This window comes from Choloepus didactylus, chromosome X (genome assembly GCF_015220235.1).
Source record: "Choloepus didactylus isolate mChoDid1 chromosome X, mChoDid1.pri, whole genome shotgun sequence".
Classification (NCBI taxonomy): domain Eukaryota; kingdom Metazoa; phylum Chordata; class Mammalia; order Pilosa; family Megalonychidae; genus Choloepus; species Choloepus didactylus.
In genome coordinates, this window is record NC_051334.1 from 113,853,179 (window position 1) to 113,876,518 (window position 23,340).

The 23,340-nt window shown below is 36.7% G+C and overlaps 1 protein-coding gene across 1 annotated transcript in view; it reads right to left on the reverse strand.

Annotated features, from left to right (window-relative positions):
* The window catches only part of NRK (Nik related kinase), a 210,487-nt gene that overhangs the window by 36,877 nt on the left and 150,270 nt on the right, over nt 1-23,340 (reverse strand). Inside the window, exons 10-14 of the mRNA XM_037821841.1 lie at nt 21,748-21,826; nt 20,499-20,674; nt 18,914-18,977; nt 17,328-18,492; nt 14,832-14,939 (exon numbers count right to left, since the gene is read on the reverse strand). Coding sequence (XP_037677769.1) covers nt 14,832-14,939; nt 17,328-18,492; nt 18,914-18,977; nt 20,499-20,674; nt 21,748-21,826 — 1,592 coding nt within the window. The remainder of the gene's footprint in view (nt 1-14,831; nt 14,940-17,327; nt 18,493-18,913; nt 18,978-20,498; nt 20,675-21,747; nt 21,827-23,340) is intronic.

Consider the following 23,340-nt stretch of genomic DNA (forward strand, 5'->3'; position numbering starts at 1 on the left):
AAGTGTCCAAGGTAACACATCAGCAGTCAGGTACCTTCACGGGAGGATGGCCAATGGTGTCCAGAATACCTCTGTTAGCTGAGAAGGCATGTGGCTGGCATCTGCTCCAAAGTTCTGGTTTCAAAACAACTTTCTCCCAGGATGTTCCTCTCTAGGCTGCAGTTCCTCAAAAATGTCACTGTTAGTTGCACTTGGGGTATCTGTCCTCTCTTAGCTTCTCCGGAGCAAGAGTCTGCTTTCAATGGCCATTTTCAAAATGTCTCTCATCTGCAGCTCCTGTGCTTTCTTCAAAGTGTCCCCCTTGGCTGTAGCTCCTCTTCAAAATGTCACTCACAGCTGCAGCTGCACTGAGTTCCTTCTGTTTGTCAGCCCATTTATATGGCTCCACTGATCAAGGCCCACCCTGAATGGGTGGGGCCGTGCCTCCATGGAAATATCTCATCAGAGTTATCACCTATAGTTGGGTGGGGCACATTTCCATGCAAACAACCTAATCCAAATGTTCCAACTTAATCCCCACTAATATGTCTGCCCCACAAGATTGCATCAAAGAATATGGCTTTTTCTGGGGGACGTAATACATTCAAACCAGCACAGACATACACTGGCAGAATGGATTAAAAAACGGAACCCGGCTATATGCTGTCTACAAGAAACTCACTTTAGACACAAGGACAAAAATAGGCTGAAAGTGAAAGGTTGGAAAAAGATATTTCATGCTAATAGCAACCAGAAGAAAGTGGGAGTAGCTATATTAATATCAGATGATGTAGACTTCAAAAGTAAAACAATTAAAAGAGCCAAAGAAGGACACTATATATTAATAAAAGTGAAAGTTCATCAAGAAAAAAATAAGAATCTTAAATATTATGCATTGAGCCAGAGTGTGCCAAAATAAATGATGAAAACACTTACAACACTTCAATACACCACTCTCATCATTAGATAGAACATCTAGACAGAGGATCAATAAGGAAACAGAGATTTTGAATAGCATGACAAGTGAACTAGACTGAACAGCTATTTATGGAACACTAGACCCCCCAACAGCAGGCTACACATTTGTCTCAAGTGCTCATGGTTCATACTCCAGATTTGCATTGGGTCACAATGCAAATCTCAATAAATGTAAAAAGATCAAATTATACAAAACACTTTCACAGATCATAATGAATGAAGTTGGAAATCAATAACAGGTGGAAGCCTGTAAAAGTCACAAATATATGGAGGCTAAACAACACACTCATAAACAACCAGTGGGTCAAGGAAGAAAAACCAGAAAACAATAAATATCTCAAGGCAAATAAAAATGAGAACACAACACATCAAAACATATGGTATGTAGCAAAGGCAGTGCTGAGAGGGAAATTATTAACCTAAGTGCCTATATTAGAAAAGAAGAAAAAAATTATCAAGGAACTAATGGCTCACATGTAGGGACTAGATAAAGAACAGCAAACTAACCCCAAAGCAAACAGAAGGAAATAAGTAGCAAAGATTAGAGCAGAAATAAATGAAATAGAGAGCATGAAAAGAATAGAATCAATAAAACCAGAAGTTGATTCTTTGAGAAAAGCAGTAAAGTCAATGGAACCTTGTCTAGGCTGACAAAAAAAAAAGAGAGATTATGCAAATAAATAAAATCAGAATGGAGAGGGGAGACGTAACTACTGACCCTGAAGAAATAAAGGAGTTAATGAGAGGACACTATAAGCAACTATATGCTAACAAACTAGACAACTTACACGAAATGGACAACTTCCTAGAAAAGCACGAACAACAAACACTGACTCAAGAAGACATAGAAGACCTCAACAAACCAATCAAAAGTAAAGAGATTGAATAAGTCCTCAAAAACCTCCCAAAAAGGAAACATCCAAGACCAGATGGCTTCACATATAAATTCTACCAAGCATTCAAGAAAGAAATAATACCAATACTGCTCAAACTTTTCAAAAAAATTGAAGAGGATGGAAAGCAACCTGACTCATGCTATGAAGCCAACATCACCCTAATACTAAAGCCAGACAAAAATAGCAAAAGAAAAGAAAATTACATACCAATCTCCTTATTGAATATAGATGCAAAAATCCTCAACAAAATACATGCAAATCAAATCCAGCAGCACATTAAAAGAATTATACACTGTGACCAAGTGGGTATTATGCCAAGTAAGCAAGTGTTGTCTAACACAAGAAAATCAATTAATGTAATACACCACTTCAATAAATTGAGGGGAAAAAACTACATGATCATCTCAATTGATGCAGAAAAGGAATTTGAGAAAATTCAATATCCTTTCTGGATGAAAATACTTCAAAAGATAGGAATAGAAGGAAACTTTCTCAACATGATATAGGGAATATATGAAAAACTCACAATGAACATCATACACAATGGGGAAAGTTTGAAATCATTTACTCAAAGATCAGGCACAACATGAGTATTCCACAGTAACCACTTGTTGTTAAACATTGTGCTGGAAGTTTTAGCTAAAGCAATTAGGCAAGAAAAAGGAAAAAAGCCTTCCAAATTGGAGAGGAAGAAGTAAAACTTTCACTGCTTGCAGATGACATGATTCTATATGTAGAAAATCTCCAAAAATCTACATTAAAGCTACTACAGCTAATAAATGAGTACACAAAAGTGTCAGGATATAAGATCAACACTCAAAAATCAATAGTGCTTCTACACACTATTAAGGAGCAATCTGAGGAGGAAATCAAGAAAAAAATCCATTTAAAATAACAACCAATAGAATCAAATATTTATGAATAAATTTAACCAAGGACATAAAAGACTTATATACAGAACTACAAAACATTGATAAAAGAAATCAAGGAAGACCTAAATAAATGGAAGGACATACTGTGTTCATGGATTGGCAGACTAAATATAGTTAGATGTCAATTCTACCCAAATTGATTTATAGATTCACCGCAATACCAATTAAAATTCCCCAAACTTATTTTGCAGAAATAGGAAAACCAATAATCAAATTTGTTTGGAAAAGCAGGGTGCCCTGGATAGGTAAAAATAACTTGAGAAAGAAAAATGAAGTGGGAGGTCCACACTACCTGATTTTAAAACATATTAGAAAGCTACAGTGGTCAAAAGAGCATGGTTCTGCAATAAAGATAGGTATACTGACCAATGGAATCCTATTGAGTATTCAGAAATAGACCCTTTTATCTATGGACAATTGACCTTTGATAAGGTGGTCAAGTTGACTCAAATGAGACAGAGCAGCCTTTTCAACAAATGGTACTTGAAGAGCTGAGTATCCACATCCATAAGAATGAAAGAGCACCATCTTTCTCACAACTTATACAAAAATTAACTCAAAATGGGTCAAAGACCTGGACATTAGAGCTATGACCATAACACTTACAGAGGAAAATGTAGGAAATTATCTTAAAGATCTTGTGCTAGGAGTTGATTTCCCAGAACTTACACCCAGAGTGTGAGCAATGAAAGAAGAAATAGATAAAAGGGATCCCCTCAAAACTGAATACTTTTGCACATCAAAGGACTTTTGTCAGGAAAGTAAAAAGGCAACCTATGCAATAGGAGACAATATTTGGAAACCACAAATCAGATAAGGGTATATATATATATATATATATATATATATATATATCAGAATATATAAAGAGATCCTACAACTCAACAACAAAAAGACAAACAACCCAATTTAAATAAGGACAAAAGATATGGCAGATACTTTTCCAAAGAGGAAATACAAATGACTCAAAAACGTATGGAATGGTGCTCAACTTCACTAGCTATTAGGGAAATGCAAAACCACAATGAGATATCATTACACACCTACTAGGATGGCCATTACCAAAAAAAAAAAAAAAAAAAAAAAAAACCCCAAAAACAAGAAAACAGAAAACTACAAGTGCTTGAGAAGATGTAGATAAAGAGGTATACTTATTCACTTTTCATGGGAATGTAGAATGGTGCAACCACTTTGGAAGGCAGTTTGCCGGTTCCTCAGGAAGCTAAGTATAGAATTGCCATAAGATCCAGCAATCCTATTACTAGGTATATATGCAGAAGAACTGAAGGCAGGGAAATGAACACATGGACATGTGTACACCAATGTTTATAGCAGATTATTCATGATTGCTAAGAGATGGAAACAGCCCAAATGTCCATCAGTGGATGAGAGGATAAATAAACCGTGGTATATACATAAATGGAATATTATGCAGCTGTAAGACAATAATGTTAGGGCACATACAACAATGTGGATGAACCTTGAGGACATTATATTGAGCAAAATTAACTAGAAACAAAAGGACAAATACTATAGGGTCTCACTAATATGAACTAACATTAATGAGCAAACTTTGATAACACAGGCTGATAACACAGCTATCAGGAGATAGAAAGAGGGTAGAGATTGGGCATTTGATGCTGAAGGACTACAGAATGTTCAGCAGGATTGATTGTATAGATCAAGAAATAGATAGCATAATACTGTGTGATGGTAGCATAATATTGTAAAGCTGATTGTGAGTATAGTTGGAAGAGGAAGGCTAGGGGCATGTATGACATCAGAAGGAAACAGAAGATAAAGACCAGGACTGCATAACTTAGCGAAAACTACATTGGACAATGAAGGTAATTAAATGTGCAAATATTAGAGTGTTTTTACACGAAGGAGAACAAATGAATGTCAACATTGCAAGGTGTTGAAAATGGGATAGTATATGGAAAAATCCAATCAATGCAAATTAGAGCCTATAGTTAACAGTAACATTGTAATATTCTTCCAGTAATTGTAACAAAGGCAATATACCAAATCCAAATGTCAATAAGGGGACTATAAAGGAGAGGTATGGGATTCTTTTTGTTTTTATCATTGCTTTTCCTTTTCATTTTTCATACTTTTTAATTTTTTCCCTCTTGTTCTTTCTTTGTGAAAGAAATGGAAATGTTCTCATATAGACTGTGGTGGTGAATGCATAACTATGTGATTATATCAGGAGTTATTGATTGTTCACTTAGGATGAATTGTATGGTTTGTGAATAAAACTGTGTAAAAAATAAACAGAAGGATTTAAGTCCTGGAGAAGATGTGGAGAGAGAGATGCCTATTCACTGTTGGAAGGGAAGTAGAATCGTGCAGTCCTTCTGGAGGGCAGTGTGGTTGTTTCATAGGAGGCTAAGTATAGGGTTGCCATATGATCTTGCAACCCATTATTTGGTGTATGCTTGAGAGAACGGAAAGCAGGGACATGAACAGACATTTACACACTGGTGCTTATGGCAGCAGTATTCATGATTTGCAATGAATGGAGGTGGCCTAAGGGTACATCAACAGGTGAATGTAAGTGTGAACTGTGGTGTATGCGTACAGCTGAATATTGAGCAGCTTCAAGAAGGAATCAAATTGTGAGACCTGCAACTAGGTGAATGAACTTTGAGGAAATTATATGGAGTGAAATAAGCAAGAAATGAAAGGACAAATACTATAAGGCCTCACTAATATAAACCCAGTATAATGAGCAAGCACTGAGAATTGAACTTGAGAGCATAGGTTATCAATGGGATAGAAAGTAGCCAGAGATTGGGCAATCAATGATGCAGAAGTACAAAATATTCAATACAGCTTATTGTAAATGTTCTTAGAGTGTAAGCCCTTACAGCAGTCAAATCTATTTCTGGGTTTTAACTGTTATTTAAGGGAGGTTTTTTGGGTACTAAACTTATATTCTCTGTAGCACACCATCTAATTTAACCTGGGTGGTCAGTTTATTTAATAACATAATTACATGGAACCTAGAATAGGGAATGAGATCTTGGTATTCCATACAGGTCAGTGTACTACCCTGATATATCCCAGAGTATTTTGGGCAGAAAATAAAAAAAGTATTAGCAACGCTCCCTTAGGGAATGAGGAAAATGTGGAAATATTAAACTTCCCCACCTGGGGAATTCTTGATATTCTCACAAGCATTAGGAACTCCCATTTTAATAAGTCAAGTCCACGATCTTGGGGCTTTCCCTTTGAAACTTATTCCTGCAAAGGAAACACTAAGCCTACTTAAATTATGCCTAAGAGTCACCCCCAGAGACCCTCTTTTGTTGCTCAGATATGGCCTCTCTGTCTCAGGCAACTCTGTAAATAAATTCACTACACTCCCCTCTACGTGGGACGTGACTCCCAGGAATGAGCATGGCCTTGGCAATGTGGGATTGAAAAATGCTTCTTTGACCAAAAGGGCAAAGAAAGTGAAACAAAATGGTGTTTCAGTGACAAAGAGAATTCAAATAAAGTTAAGAGGTCATTATGGAGGTTATTCTTATACATTATATAGATATCCCTTTTTAGTTTTTGTTGTATTGGAATAGCTAGAAGTAAATATCTGAATCTGTTGAACTGTAATCCGATAAACTTGATTCTTGATGATTATTGTATAAACTTATAGCTTTTATTCTGATCATGTATTTGTGAAAAACTTGTGACTCACACTCCCTTTATCCAGTCTATGGGCAGATGAGCAATGAGGGGGATAAAGGATTTGGGATGTTTTGGGTTCTCTTTTTCAGTTTTATTTTTTTCTTTATTTTTGGAGTAATGAAAATGTCCTAAAATTTATTGTGGTGATGAATGTACAACTATATAGTGAAACTGTGAGCCATTGATTGTATACTTTGGATGGATTATGTGGTGTGTGAATATATCTCAATAAAATTGTAGTTAAAAAAATCTCTCAATAGTGAGTAGTTTTATCCCATTTTCAAGAAAGTATTTTTCTTCACTTTACAATTTGACTATTCTGTCATAATCAGCATTCCAAAAACTTTCACTTCTAAATGAATTAATTTGGATTTCATTAATTATACTGCCATCTAATATAACAAAAACCTCAAGAAAGAGCATATATGATGAACTAGCTTCTATCAGAGAGGTAAATTTCTGTCAACATTAGTAGTCAGGACTACAAGATGTTACCTTGTTTAATTTAGTTTAATACCATTAGGTTTCTACTCACAATGGTTTTAACATGTGCTTTAAATAGGTCATTCTGACAAGCAATGAGGCAGTCATCTTAGATTCTTTTTTATGCAATTTTATAGAAATATATTCACATATCATACAATCATCTAAAGTGTAAAACAATAGTTCACAGTTTCATCATATAGTTGTGCATTCAACAGCACAATCAATTTTTGAAGTTTCATTACTCCAAAAAATAAAAATGAAAATAAGAAATAAAATAAAAGTAAAAGAGAACACTCAAAACATCCCATACCCCTCCTCCCCCCACTTACTTTTTAAATTTTTAATTGAAATACATTCACATACCATACAATAATCCAAAGTATAAAACAATTGTTCACAGTATCATCATATAGTTGTGTATTCATCACTGAAATCAATTTTTGAGCATTTTCATTACTCCAAAAAATAAAAGAAGAGTATAAAAATAAAAGTAAAAAGAACACTCTAAACATCCCATATCCCCCTCCTCCATATTATAAATTTACTTTTTGTCCCCATTTTCTACTCTTTTGTCCATACACTGGGTAAAGGGAGTGTGAGCCATAACGTTTTCACATTCACACGGTCACACCATATAAGCTAGTTATACGCTTGCCTTCAAGAATCAAGGATACTGGATTGCAGTTCAACAGTTTCAGATATTTCCTTCTAACTACTATAATAAACTAAAAATTAAAAAGGGATATCTATATTACACATAAGAGTTATCTTCAGAATGAGCTCTCAACTCCATTTGAAATCTCTCTGCCATTTTTTTTTCAAGCTTATGAGTTCTTCTTCATGATCATCCAATGTCTTCTTTATATCCTTCATGTCTTTTGTCACATTCACTCTCCCTTCATTGATTTGATTTAAAAGATTTGTTTGAACATCTATAATTAGTTGTTTCAACTCCTGAATCTCAGTTGAAAGGTTAGTTTCTTCCTTTGACTTGGCCATATCTTCCCATTTCCTAATGTGGCTCATGATTTTTGCTGTTGTCTTGGCATCTGAATTTCTTGATTGGTTTATTCTGGAGGTTGCTTTCTCTCTTTTGCCTAAGGTATTCTTGTTGGTTGACTTTGATCTCTATCTTTTCTTTTTTCTCTCCCTGGTCAGTTGTCAGATTGGCTCTGCCCCCTGGTCTTCCCCCCAAAATCAGGGACCCACCATGGCCTGCCACAGGGATGGTAGGTAGGCACTGGGCACTCCAGCAAGTTCACTATGCATGGTAATACAAGTCTGCTGGCTTCCAGAGGTACTCTATTTTCCACTGGCTAGCAAAACCTGGATTTGTTTTGGGGCCCTACTTTAACGGCTGTGTCTTCCCTATTTCTGAGGCAAAACAGGGCTGGGTTTTCATACAAGGCATGCAGACTGTTCAGCAGATGGTGCCGTTCAGTAACTTAATCATCCTCAGAGTTTGTTTTGCCTTTGAGCACAGGCTTTGTCTGACCCAGCCAGGTGAAACTGCAGGATTCCTATGCCCTCATCTCCCCCCACCCACCCAGGTCCTGAAGTCTAAGTTCTCTGAGGGAGGGCTGCTGCTTGAGCTGGGCCCCGCTCCCTTTACTTAGGGAAGATTCCCCCCACCCCCCACTGAGGGAATTATCTTCTACACTTGAATTCCTCCTTTGTCTCTCTGACTATCTTAACTTCACCTCTGCCTGGGTCAGCACAGACAATTGAAAATGCCTTAGGCTTTCTCTAATGGGCTGCTTAGAATGAGAGATAAAAAGGAAAAATAGCAAAAGCCCCTTTTCAGAACCAGTCTCCAGCCCCTCAGTTTCACTGGTTGACTGGTGTTTGTACCCAGTTCTCCATGCCTCTTTTCCTGGGACACAGCCATTTTCTAGTTTTCTGAGCTCAGTCATCTCTAAAAGCCTCTGTTTTTAGTTACGTATTTTTCTTCTTCAGCCCTGCCTCCTCTATGCAGGAAGGGATCTCAGATTCCTGCTTGCTCAGGGCTTATTTGTGCTTGTAGGTTGTATTCAGCAGTCCAAATTTGTTAAATTAAAACCTCAGTTGGAGTTTAAGCTACTTTCCCTTGCTACCAGCAGGGACTTCTTCCTTCTCCCACAGTAAAGTTTTGCAACTCACCCTGCCATGCCAGCAGGGAGGGGCACCAGTGCTACAGTTTTACTTACAGTTTTTATGCTGTGATCTCAGCTGTTCCACCCATTCCCGATTGGTGTACTATGTGTGACTAGTCACGGATGTTCCCCAAAAGTTGTTCGAGACTACTTACTAGTTGTTCCTGGCTATTTACCAGTTTCTCTAGAGGAATAACTAAATTCTTCACCTCCCTATTCTGCCATCTTGCCCTGGCCCCACCATGTTAGATTCTTATAAAGGACATTTCAGCATGTTACATTTTATTTAAATTCAGTTTTACTGAGAAATATTCACATATCATACAGTCATCCATGGTGTACAATCAGCTGTTCACAGTACCATCATATAGTTGTGCATTCATCACCACAGTCTATTTTTTGCACATTTTCCTTATACCAGAAAAAGTTAAAATAAGAATAAAAAATAAAAGTAAAAAAGAACACCCAAATCATCCCCCCCATCCCACCCTATTTTTCATTTAGTTTTTGTCCCCATTTTTCTACTTGTATTAGTTAGGGTTCTCTAGGGAAACAGAATCGATGAGAGATATCTATAAATACAAGATTTATAAAAGTGTCTCATGCAACTGTGGGTATGCACGAGTCCAAATTCCATAGGGCAGGCAGCAAGCTGGCAACTCCAATGAAGATGTTCAATGAACTCCTCAGGGAATGAACTGGCAACTTTGGTGCAAGTGTTCGATGAACTCCTCAGAAAACAAACTGGCAACTTCAAAGAACTCCTCAGGAAGTGCTTTGTTAGTCAAAGAAGAAGTGAATGTCCTCTATCTGTCTCACTTAAAAGTCTTCAACTGATTGGATTAAATCCAGCTTACTGCATTCTCTCATTGTGGAAGACACACCCTTCATTGATGCAATCAGTCACAGCTGCAGCCAATTGACTGATGGTTTAATAAACCAGCCTGTTGGTTTACTAACCACCCACAAACATCCTCACAGCAACGGTTAGTCCAGGGCTTGCTTGACCAGACAGCTGGGTACCATCACCTGGCCAAGTTGACACGTGAACTTAACCATCACACTACTCATCCATCCATACACTGGATAAAGGGAGTGAGATCCACAAGGCTTTCACAATCACCTTGTCACCCCTTGTAAGCTACATTGTTATACAATTGTCTTCAAGAGTCAAGGCTACTGGGTAGGGGTTTGATACTTTCAGGTATTTACTTCTAGCTATTTGAATGCATTAAGACCAAAATGGTTACCTATATAGTGCATAAGAATGCCCACCAGAGTGACCTCTTGACTGAAACTTTATTTCATTTCATTTCTCATCCCCCTTTTGGTCAAGAAGATGTTCTCAATCCCACAATGTCGGGTCCAGATTCATCCTCAGGAGTCATATCCTGCATTTCCAGGGAGATTTACACACCTGGGAGTCAGATTCTATGTAAGGGGAAGGGAGTGAGTTCACCTGCTGAGTTGGGTTAGCTAGACAGAGAGGGCCACATCTGAGCAACAAAGAGGTACTCAGGGGGAGACTCTTAGGCACAATTATAAGCAGGTTTAGCCTCTCTCCTTTGCAGTAACGAGCTTCATAAGGGCAAGCCCCAAGATAGAGGGCTTGGCATAACAAACCACCAGTCGTCAGTGTTTGTGGGAACATCAGCAACAATCCAGGTGAGGAAGTCCAACACTTCTGCATTTCCTCCCAGCTCCTCATGGGGGCCCTGCATATATATATGTTTATTTTCTGCCCAAATTGCTTTGGAATGTGTCTCTATTTCACACTAATCTGTACAAACCTACCAGGTCTCACTTCCTATTCAAAGGTCCGTGTAATTATGGTATTTGAACAAACTGTATGAGTTAAATTATTTAGGAAATATAGATCCTGCACCAAATAAACATCTCTTCCCTTGACCTCACATGGAAGTTGAAGTTTTAAAACACAGTCAGCATTGTTCTTTATCCTTTGGCCCAATTTGCCCTAGTCCTAACCAGATCTGCTTAATTCATATCCTAATTGAAGACTGGACTCTTTTTCAGCTTTTTAAAAAGTTGCTGTATGTGCTAATACTGACATTCATATCTGCCAAGCTCTAGCATTGAGTTTCAAGTGTCACCCAGATACCCTAAGTTCCAGGGATTGAACAGGTTATACACAAAGGGATCAGCATCTCCGAATCTGGAGGGAGCCACTATATGAACTCAGGAATAGATGTGACTGCTGTAAGAGCTTACAATATATGAAACATTACTATAAGTGTTCCCCTGATAAGCTGTGCTCTAAGATTCAATTCTGAGTTTACACATTGTAGTTAGTCCATGTTGGTGAGGCATTATAGTGTTTGCTTTTGTTTCTGGTGCATGTCACTCAAAACACTGTCTACAGGTTCCATTCACCTAGTTGTGTGTCTTACAGCTTCATTCCTTCTTGCAGCTGCTTGATATTCTATTGTATCCACAAACCACAGTTCGCCATTCCGTTCATCATTCTATGCACCCCTAGGCCACCTCCATCCATTGCAATCATGAATACTGCCACCATAAACACCAGTTTGCAAATGTCCATTCATGTCTCTGCTCTCAGATCTTCCAAGTACATACCCCATAATGAGGTTGCAGGACCTAATGGCACCCACATACTTAGCTTCTTGTGGAACCTCCAAACTGTCCTCCAGATAGGCTATACCGTTCTGCCTCCTAACCAACAGTATGTAGGTACATCCCTCTCTCCATGTTTTCTCCAGCACTTTTATCCCTATTTATATTTTTTCCTACAATTTTGTATAGCTATATTCACATACCATACAATTATCCACAGTATACAATCAGTTGTTCACGGTACCATCACCACAGTCAGCACTTGAACATATTGATTACAATGAAAAAAAGTTTTTTTAATGAATAATGAAAAAGATAATAAAAAGAAAAATAAAATATACAATAGTAGGGTCAGACAACCACTACCAAGAATCCCATATCCCTCCTTATATCCCCCTCTCATACACATTTAGCTTTGGTATATTGCCTTTGTTACATTTAATGGAAGCATATAACAATGTTACTGTTGACCATAAGCTCCAGTTTGCTTTGATTATATTTTTTCCCCAATACCATCTCCTTTTCAACACTCTGCATGGTTGACATTCATTTGTTCTCCCACATGCAAGAACATTTATATATTTGTACATTTAGTCACAATCATTGACCACCCCAGGTTTTGCTAAGTTAAACAGCCCCAGTCTTTATCTTCTATCTTTACCCTAGGTATCGTACACGCCCCTAGCCTACCTCTTTCAGCTTTACTCACTGACCTCTTTGTTCCATGTAGTTACAATATTGTGCTACCATCATACAGTATTATGTTATCTATTTCTGGATCTATACAATCAATCCTGCTGAACATTCTGTAGTCCTTCAGCATCAAATTCCTGATCTCTACTCTCTTTCTATCTCTTGATAGCCTGTGCTATCAGCTTTTAACTCTCAAAGTTTGCCCATTAATGTTAGTTCATATTAGTGAGACCATACAGTATTTGTCCTTTTGTTTCTGGCTAAGTTCATTCAACATAATGTCCTCAAGGTTCACCCACGTTATTATGTTCCATGTCTGTGTGCCAGTTGCTCTAGCGGGCTAACTAAATTACACACCTCTCTATGCTGCCATCTTGCCCCACCCCCCATGTTAGATTCTTATAAAGGACATTACAACATGCTACATTTTTAAAAAATCTAGCATTTTTATGATGATAAAATCACTCTCTAGTTTCCAGAAACTATGCTAGCCTTAGTGTATTATTTTTTTTCTCTATAAAATGACTTAACAAGGCTGTCTTTACCCTCTAGTAGACAGATAGGTGATAAATTAAAAATGTTGTCAATGTTTCACATGATTTTCTAACCAGTGTTTTCAAATATAACCAAATGTTTGGCAGTATGCAAGATAAGCATCTGCCTGACTAACTTTTTCCACAGATAGCTGGAATCATGTTGACCCAGTCTAGACCTCTTGGTTCACAAAACTGATTTCAGAAAGTTGACCTGAAGCTAAAATTCCTCAGAATAGATAAAGGCCCAAGATGAGAAAAACAATACCTATTATGAACAGTATATGACCTGAGAAATGGAGAGAAAAAATGATTAGTAAGAATAGCAAGGCTAATGATGCATTCCAAACCAATCAGACACACTTCATTACATTTCCTGCTTAAGATACCATGCTTAATAGTTATTACCCAAGAGTTAAATTCCTAATTTAACAAGGCAGAGAGAAAGACATATTGCCTCTGCTAATTAAATAATGAAATCCAGTTTAAATTTCTTCTGCTGGTGGTTAGTATATATAAAGAATTACTCTTTGTTTTCACTTTCACATGATTATTAGTATCAGGGGAGCATATTTAAAAATAATTACCCAAGAAAGACTTCATAGTAGACTCCTGAAGAAATACAGTGGTCTGGGTCCATCTGAGGCCTTTGTGTCAGTTAGGAACAATGATCATGCTCCTGATCCCTCATCAACAAGGCAGGTGTTTGAGGTCTCTACACACTCACATAGTTAATGATGCTACCTTGTCTACATAGGAAATGAACCTATAGCTCTGGCCTCACCAATAACATGTGCTAACCAACATTTAGTATACTGTTAACATAGTAATGGAAACAAAAATGAACCTATATATTAAGACTGACTTGATTATTCCCATAAGTAAGAAAATAAAACACAGATTAAATGACCCAGACCCTGTCACAAACTGCATCCCAGGACAGAGACAATTAAGAGAGCTACTTGCTTATTCCATGGACAATAATTTTACTTAAAAGAATGGCAGTTAAACTGTGATTATTCAAATTTGGGTATTCAGGAGACATTTTATTTTAAATTAATGGAGTAAGACTGTCAATTCCAGGAAAAATCAACTGATGTTATTTGTTAACAATGGAAAACTTTGAGCTTTCAAGAAAAAATTAAAATTTTTGAAATCTTGTATATGTCACTGTGCTCTTGAAAACTTCCCAATACTCAATAATTTTCATGATGAAATAGGGGGCAATATTAACAAATGTGAATTTTTTGATGTTGCATAATGAAACATATAAATATTTGGAAGATCTGCATATGCAGTAAACCGATATTTTCCAACTGATCAATGCATGATGCTGCACAATCATGCAGGAGCAAAAAATCTATTCATAATACAAAGGAGACCAAATTCTTAAAAATTCGTTGATATGATTTTAGTATTCATTTGTCTAGTTTTTATATATTATCACAGAAAATCCACAATCATCTGAAAAGGCTATGAAAATTCCCCTTTTCTAACTATCTATTATGTAAGAAGCCAACTTTCCTCATAAAATTATACCAAAACAACATATGGCAACAGACTGAATGCAGAAGCAGATATGAGAATCCAGCTGTCTTCCATTAAGCCAGATAGATTAAAGTGATCTGCAAAAATGTAAAACAATGTCATTCTTCTCTCTAAAATTTTTGTTTTGGAAAATATGTTCATTTTCATTGAAAAATCTATTTATGTTAACATGTAATGGTTTTATTATATTTTAATGACAATAAAGAGCTTTTAAATTTTTTCAGTTTGGTTTCTAATATGATAAATATTGACTAATACAACCCATGTTTAAAAAAAGGTCTCCAATTGTAATTGTACAGGAGAAAAAAAGCTTTGAGAACTGCTGTTCTAGGAATTTATTAATATCACAGCATCTCATATTGAGAAATTTACCTCATTTCCTTTAGGATTTGGGACATATGGCTGCAATGGTTCTATTTGTACTTCAGCCTGAATTGAATGAAATACTTCATCATTGTCTGATGACTCCTCTTCTTTTTCCTTGAAAACAAAAAGGGAAATACATTTTTTAATTGTTGTTAAAATGCAAATTATGGGAGCAACTGCTGCATCCCAATAAACAATTTAAAAAAGTAATTTCCTGATATTAAAAATTGTTTTACACTGGTATTTTGTAAAAATATTTAGTTTGGATTCCTTTCAGTATTTGAGAAATGATACAGATTCTCCATAGAAACTTATAGACGTGCATTTTTGCATATATATTCAGGGGGATCACTGACCTCCTGAAGCTCCTCTATGGGACCCAATTTAAGAATCCCCATCTAAAGTTTCATTAACTCATCACTCCAGACTAGTTATTACATTTCATCAGCTGTTATAACTCCAAAGTTTGGTCCTCCTGCTGCAGTGGGAAATCTCTAACATCATGGCACAAATATTTTCCACTAATTGAGCACTAAGAGTTTAGGAAAGATTCTGTTTTCTCATTTGAACCAGTAAATTTTATCTCTTCAACTCAGAATAATGAAAAGGCATTTTCTCTTTTGTTGGTGAGTTGAAGCACCCACATTTGTCTCCAAGTTCTAGTAGAATTTCAGGTATTTCAGAAGACATAGGATTTTTACTACATTATCAATAATTTTCTTTTCCTTTATGTTTTCTTTAAGAACCACATAAAAGCTATAACTACTCATACAAGATCCTAGGGTCACAGGATTGGTAACTATTATTATTGGCTTTTTCTTCCAATTTAGAATGGTTTCCCACTTATATATTTAAAACATGGAATGGTAATAAGTATGTGTCATGCTAGTAATATTGAGTCTCTTAGGGATGCATAAAATTATCTTTGTTTATGAATATTTTAATGGATTACAGTGGTATAATATTTCTGTTTGGGGGTGGCAAAGTCAACAGATGTTCACAATTTAAGTAACTTCCCTAAGTAGGTGGGGAAGTGTTTTAGACAACGACTATATAAATTCAAAGCTTCAAATTAAAAATACAAAGAATTCTCAAAGGATCATTGAAGCAAAATTTCTTCTCAACTTACAATTATCCGGAAATTTCAGGTCAATTTATTTGAAACACAAATCATTTAGATAATCTTCTCTGGAACAAAGGAATATTTATTTCATTTGCTTTTTTGTTTTTTGTTTGTTTGTTTGCTGTTTTTTATTCTGTCCTCACAAAGTTTACAATTTATTTGGGAAGATAAGAAATAATGCAGACTATTTCAATCACAAGAGACAAGAGCAGTGCAATATAACAATAAAGAAATGTTCAAGGCAGTCATTGATAACATAATAAAAGAGGGGACAAAAAACAACTACTAAGAATTAAGATGGAAAATAACACTGTGGGCTAGCAAAGTAGGGAAATGGGCCTCTCCAAAGGTATTTGAACCTGGATTATAAGGATCAGTGGAATTTCACAAAATGAAGAAGGGAAAAAAGAATTCCCTATGAAAAGTGAAGGCTTAGCCAGATGACAGTGCATCTCTGCTAGGCAAGGAGGACAAGAGAATAGTGAAAGTGTGAAGGAAATCAATGAATGTTTGTTGCATAGATGGATGCATGGATGGATGCGTGGATGGATGTGTGGGTGAGTGGATGGATGAATAAATGGATAAACCCATAGGTTGCAGAGGCTGAAGCTCATTTTTCTGAGATTTTCTTCAAACACAGCAGCATGATTATGAGTTGTATTTACTTTACAGAATAACTACTTTAACTTGTCCAGATGAAAGAAAGGCATTGTGAAAATCCATAATTACTTGTTGAATTAAATCACTTGTGTGTGATCAGAGCCATAACGACAGGTCTGGACTTAGGAGGTAGTGTGGCCTTTCAACATTGCATGTGTGTGCTTTTTCACAAATGCTTGTGCAGAAACAGACACAAATCTTTGTTCAGGGAATTTATTTTCCTTTTTACTGTGTGATGCCAAATGTCTGTTTTGACTCAATTGTCATCTTTCAACTTCCCATGTGTGGGAGCCCAAGGCCCCATGAGTCAGAAGAAATGAGACTCTTGGACCCATAATAATGGTTATATCAAGTGTTTACTTAACTTGGGTAAAGGATCCAATTCAGCTGGCAAGTAGTCCTTGCTCCTTATTCTCATCCTTATCCCTGACAAAAGCGTGGCCTAGGACCAAGGGCTTCTGGGAGCAGCATGAGGTGGAAGTCGCCCCCTCCTCTAGCTTTTAATCCTAATAACTAACAAGGTCACATTACTAACATAATATGCTTAATTCCTGCCTTATTCCACAATAGGATCCATTGTCTGGGGTTTTGATACTGAATTTATGACTTGGCCACAGAGCCTGGGGCCATCATTTGGTTTTAAAGAGGAAACCGTGAGTATAAATTAGCACATTTGGACTGCACATTTGACTCAGAGTGAAAATATCAGAGACTCTTACTTTTGTGACTTGTCTCAATTCTTCATGCTGATTAAAGACATCCTCCCATTTGTGTTGGCGCCTTTGCCTGCGTGCTTCTAAATCTGATAGTTCAAACTCCTCAGGACTCTGTGACGACTTGGTCTGAAACTTCTTTGGTGATAGTCTTTTTGCCAGTGCCTGCCTTAGACTAGAAACCTTTGATTTTTTCTTATGTGCCTGTTCTGGTTGAGAGTAAAACATGTTTGATGAGAGATTTTCCATCAGAGCTTGCAGTGGACCAAGTGGCTTTGAGTTATGTGAATTTGGTGCTCGAAGCAAGTTTCTTGATAGTCCTTCTATCAGTTCTTGAACTGAATTGACTGCAAGCAGGGGATTTAGTGCCCAGGCCTGTGCCTGAGGTGTCCCTTCAGTTTGCCCCTCTATTGGAATGAGCACCTGAGTATCCAAATGTAGTGGCAACAGCACGTGGTGGTTCTGCGACAGTAGTGGCAGGAACACTTGGGCGTGTACTCGCAATACCTCAGGTTCCTCTGTCTCAGGCTCTGCCTGTACAGGCTCAGCAGCCTGTTCCTGTACCTCTGGCTGTTCAGGTACCTGGTTCTGCTCCAGCTGCTCTTCTGGGCCCTGGTTCTGTTCTTGTTGCTGTTCAGGGGCCTGCTCTTGCCTTTGTTGTTGTTCAGATATCTGACCTTGCCCCTGAAACTCCTCTGGTACTTGATCCAGATCCTGTGGCTGTTCTGATACCTGGGCCTGAGTCTGAGCATGCTGTTTTATGGTTACCTTGACCTGTACCTGTAGAGGTCTATATGCCTTAACCTGAGCCTGTAGTGGCTTGAGCACCTGGGCTGCCCTCCGTAATCGTGGGGGTGCCTTTACCTGCATCTGTAGAGGCCTAGATTCCTTAGCCTTAACCTGAGCTTGTAGTGGCATGAACACTCGAGCTGCCCCTTGTAGTCGCTGAGGTGCCTGAGCCTGCCCTGGTAGAAGCCTAGATGCATTGTCTTGAGACTGTACTGGCATGAATACCCGGGCTGCTCCCTGTAGTTGCTGAAGTGCCTGGACCTGTGGCTCTACTTGATCAGGTAACCAACGTGGCTGAGAGGATTCTCCATGCAGGACTCTAAGTGGTCTACATGTGCTGCTGGTTGGCAATCTCAGAAGCTCATGAGTACAAGAAGGTCCTCTATATACAAACATAAAAATGGTTACCACACAGTTAGAATTTTCAGTGTAATTGAAACCATTTAGTGAATGCTTTTATTTATTTTAAAAGATGTACATTTTGTGTAGTGAAGATATTTTCAGTAAATCTTTCTTGAATCATTCCTATAATATCTGAAATATCCTTTGTATTATTAATATATTCAATTCTGAATGAAGTCAGATAATCCACTTAATTATTCTATTGCCAGATGTTAAGGAGTCTTTGGATAGTAATAAAAAATTCTCCTCAACATTTACATTCAATATTTCCTGAAAATATAGACCTGTTATTTGTGGTATCAAAAAAAGATTGTCTTTCTGAGTCAAACGCAGCAGTACACAATTAACTGCCTTATGTGAATTACTATTATCAAATTACATATGTAATTATTCTAACACACCTGAATCTTCTCATGTTGTACTGTTCTTTAATAGCTTCTTCTCTTTCAAAGATCAGAGGTATCCCTTTTTATGAAAGAGAAAAAAACACATAAACAGTCAGCAGAGATGCATGATTTAAGACTCAGAATAATCACTGAATTCACAAGGGCAAGAAGAAAGTAGCCTTCCAAATATACTTGGTTGATGATGTAGACAATATCCTAGTTCCTAGGCCTACTTTTGCAGCAAAGTGCAGATATCCCATATAGAAGAATTTCTCTGGTCATAGAAAAGAGAATTTAGCCATATAATTGCTGAAATTCTGAAGAGAAAGAAGAGAGACACAGGGAGAATGTGACAAAAGAAACTCTAAGACATAGGTAAGCATGGTTTGCAGCTATGGTCTTTAGATGTAAGGACTTCCTGGTTTGAGAGTAATCTTTGGTCTTTTAAATGAAAAGGTAAAATCTTAATCAGAGTTTACATTTAACATGAATAAAATGCTCAGTTTCTTTCCCATCAGCTGTGCTGTTATTTCTTAAATATATGTTTAGAAGCAAAAGATGTTCCCTTTGAATTTCCTATATTAAAATGTTTAGAGCAACTATGTTTTCATCTTCCTTTCAACCTCCAAATAAATCAGACTTCTGCAGCTAGCATGCTGGAAATCTTGCAACTCTGGGAATTAGTTGATTCTCAGTATACATGTGGTCTTCCTGCACCCATTTAAGACTGGCTGGCCTCTGTGATGTTGCTCCAATGAATTATGCACCGTGATTAAATTAATTAATTCCTGTTACTCCTTATTCTAAAACAGGATATATATATACTTAAGCCAATGGAAAAAGCTCCACTGCAAATAATCCTACAGCAGATCTGAGGATGCCTGCTATCTTTTTCAATTTCCCCTTCTCCACTCCACTATCACTATCAATCCTGCCAAAAGACCATCAAGGTTAATGTGGAATGTGCCACATCATCTATATTTTAAACTAGAACATCCTAAATAGTTTCCTCTGGACTTGGTGAAAATACATCTTGCTATTTTTGGTATTAATAGAGAGATGCTTATTTTTATTTGTATAAATTAGTTCCTTTAATTACATCTTGTAGTTGGAGATTGGTGCCATAAAACTTGCTTTATATGGTACACAGACATTACATTAGAATTAACAGTCAATAATTGGTTAATTACAAGCTCCATTTATCTCAGTAGAGTTAATTAAATTTCAGCCAAAAAAGAACAGTAAGTTATAGATTCCATTAACTTTTTATTAATTTATTCCTTTGATTAGAAGTTTACTTAAAACACAATTGGCACATCCCAAAGTTCTTTTTGGGACTTTAAGGTCTTTGTAAATATGAATACTTTCCAGATAATTGGCAAAAATTAATAATTACACACACACACACACCCCTCCAGAAAGATAATGGATTGAATAAGAGCACATGGCTCATTAATGGAAAAGCTAATATTAAAGGTTTCAGAGTTATCACTTTCAACCCAATTCTTAAACAAATATTACTTTCTCCTGAAGAAAAGTAAATGTATTCTGCTTCCATCTGAATATTCATTCCAGTAACATGAAACTTTGCAGATTCTACCTTTTTTCTGTCTTGTTTTAATGATTCCAGTAAGATGCTTCTTTAATGACTCAACAACGTGTCCTTCATGTTTTATATTTTGAACAAATGGGTGATGAAGCATGTTCACAGAAGTGGGACGAAATAGGAAATTTTTTATCATGCACTTTTCCATGAAATTGTGAAACTTGCGAGACCTAAAAGTAATGAACCAAAGGGATAAAAGAACATTCTCAGGCCTACAACACCTCCCCCCACTCCCCATCCACATTCCATTCTGCAGGCCATATATTTGGATAATGCTGCTTCTAGCAATAATTGTCTTTTAAACTGCCAAATATTCTGCAGTTTTATAATATGTATTATACATGAATGTCATTAAAATCTCAGAAAAAAAAGGCAAGAGTCAATGGCATTTTCTACCCTAATAATAGTAGCTATTTCAATGAGTTCAGCTGTATGTTCATGGTAAAATGTGAAGTGGAGATGTGGCAATTAAATGGTTAATACAATATACGTAGACCATGAGACTAGCTTGGTCAGCCCACAAAATCATACTTTGCATCCCGAATATTTCACTTGACTATATGCACTTTGAGCTACAGAAGCATAGATGTAATGATTCCAAAAAGAAGTTAACAACACAGGGCTAATTAATCTTATAAAATGGTCCATGCAAAAAGATGTGGCCCGAAAGCATGAATCTGCATAAAGGACTAAACAGAATCACAAGGAAGAATATCAGCAACCAAATCATAATCACTATTTGACCACAGCAAGCAATAAATACTAAGAACAGCAAGAGTTGCAGGGACAACATCTACAAGCTTCAGAGAGGAGTTCCCAAGTTTAGCTGGCCTGTAGTACCCTGAGAGACAGAGTCCTTTGCTCTAGGTCTATGAATGTTTAATGGGCCAAACAACAGGGTTGCATAGCATAATCATTGATTGTCTATCTAAGCACAGTGAACAAATTCACAAATGGTTGCCCTTGGTCCATCCCATTACTGGGGAAACAAATGAACACACCCATTAATATCAGGATAGAAATGTCATCATAGTATACTATAAAGGATATTATTTATTTCTAGTTGGCTAACTAGTTCTTAATGAAAAACTGGTCATTTAGATATTCTTGGTAAGGTACTGGATATTAGGATATACTGTCCAACAAGGATAGTGAAGCAGGACTCATAAAATGCATTAAAACTTCTTTGCTACATAAAAATGTCAAGTCAATGTGTTTAGGAGATTAAGACATTCATTTTTACCATCCACTGGATTTGACTGTAGGAGCAGATTCCCGCAAAATAACGAAGAGGGCTTCCAAGGGCTGAAGATTGCACAGGGCTGCAAAGGGAAATAGGTGAGTTTAGAAAGAATGAGAAGGGTAATTACAGAGCATACTCCTCATTCCAGAGGGAATTCTCAATGTTCTTTCACACATCATGTTGAATAGACACTCAGGAATCAATAAAAACAGAAAAATGTAATTAAAGTAAAAGCTCATTTTAACACAAACAGTACATCATTCAAGATTATACAAGATTCTGAAGCTTTGCCATCACTGGATGTGTAAATGCAATTCAAAAATCAATAATAAACTAGATAAAAATTTAAAATATGTGATTGATGAATTATATCTAGAAAAGCAAACCAAAGGTGGAGACAAGCACACTTCTGTGTTTTTGTATTGCAGGTATCTACAGTTGTACAATTGGAATATGTAATGATAGGCTGAAAAATACAGCCAGGCTGGTAGTTATGCATGATAACATATAAAGGAGGATGATTTAGTAATATAGAAAGCTTAGAGCAATATGTTTGGGAAGCTTAGAATCCTATGAAAATAGATAGTAATCCAACTGTTAAGGGCACATCCTCTAAGGTAAGAACACCTGGGTTCAAATTCTAGCTTGGCCTTTGTGGCAAATTACTTAACTATCTGTGTCTCAGTTACTTCATCTAAAAAACAGGGAGTAGATCAGGAACTCCTTCACAAAGTTGCTGTGAGGATTAAATGACAACCTAACTTATAAGTGTCTTGCACCTGGTAGATGCTTGATAAACACGAGCTTTTAATATTATAAGAAAGATTTCAACTATCTGGCACTTCATGTCTGTGCCAAATTACTGGGATTTTTATTCTTTTTCATATACACAGCCATGCAAAGTAAGGCTTATTCCAAATATGTGCTGGATAAATTAACTACCCCATGGGTTTGGAAATTCTGTCTCACGTCACTTATTTCTTCATATGTTTTGATTAAAGAAAATGGGCAGTGAAAAAACTCTCCAATGGAGAGTCAGTGTAAATTTCATATTCATACTTCAATTATACCATTCATGTGATGGCAGTTTGATATTAATGACCCTTCAGAGACATCTTTCCTCTCCAAAACACATCTCTGGTAAAACTACAATGCTAGACTGACCTCTCATAGTAGTAGAAAGAACTCACAAAGGTGATTTTGTTAAAATGATATAAAGGCAATTGTTCAAAGGTTAAGCTTTGATCTCAATTACATAGGTATTAATAATACATGGTGCAGATTATAATTGAGGACAGAATTAGTTCCAAGCTCAAAAATAAGGATCATATTTGACTCTTTTCATTCATTAACTGTGTCCAATCAGTCACCAGTTTCTGTCTTTTTAACATTTTGTAAGGGAGTTATACTATATTAAACAGTAGTCATCTATCAACATCTGAACATCATTCAGTCAACTAGCAGCTTCTTGAGATGTCAAGAAATAGGGCAAAGACTAGATAACTTTTCATTAAGGGAAGGGAGAAGTCCACAAAGGAATGGAGCATAAGGTGGGTATAATAACTATGTGACCACTAGCTGTGGATGTTTTCC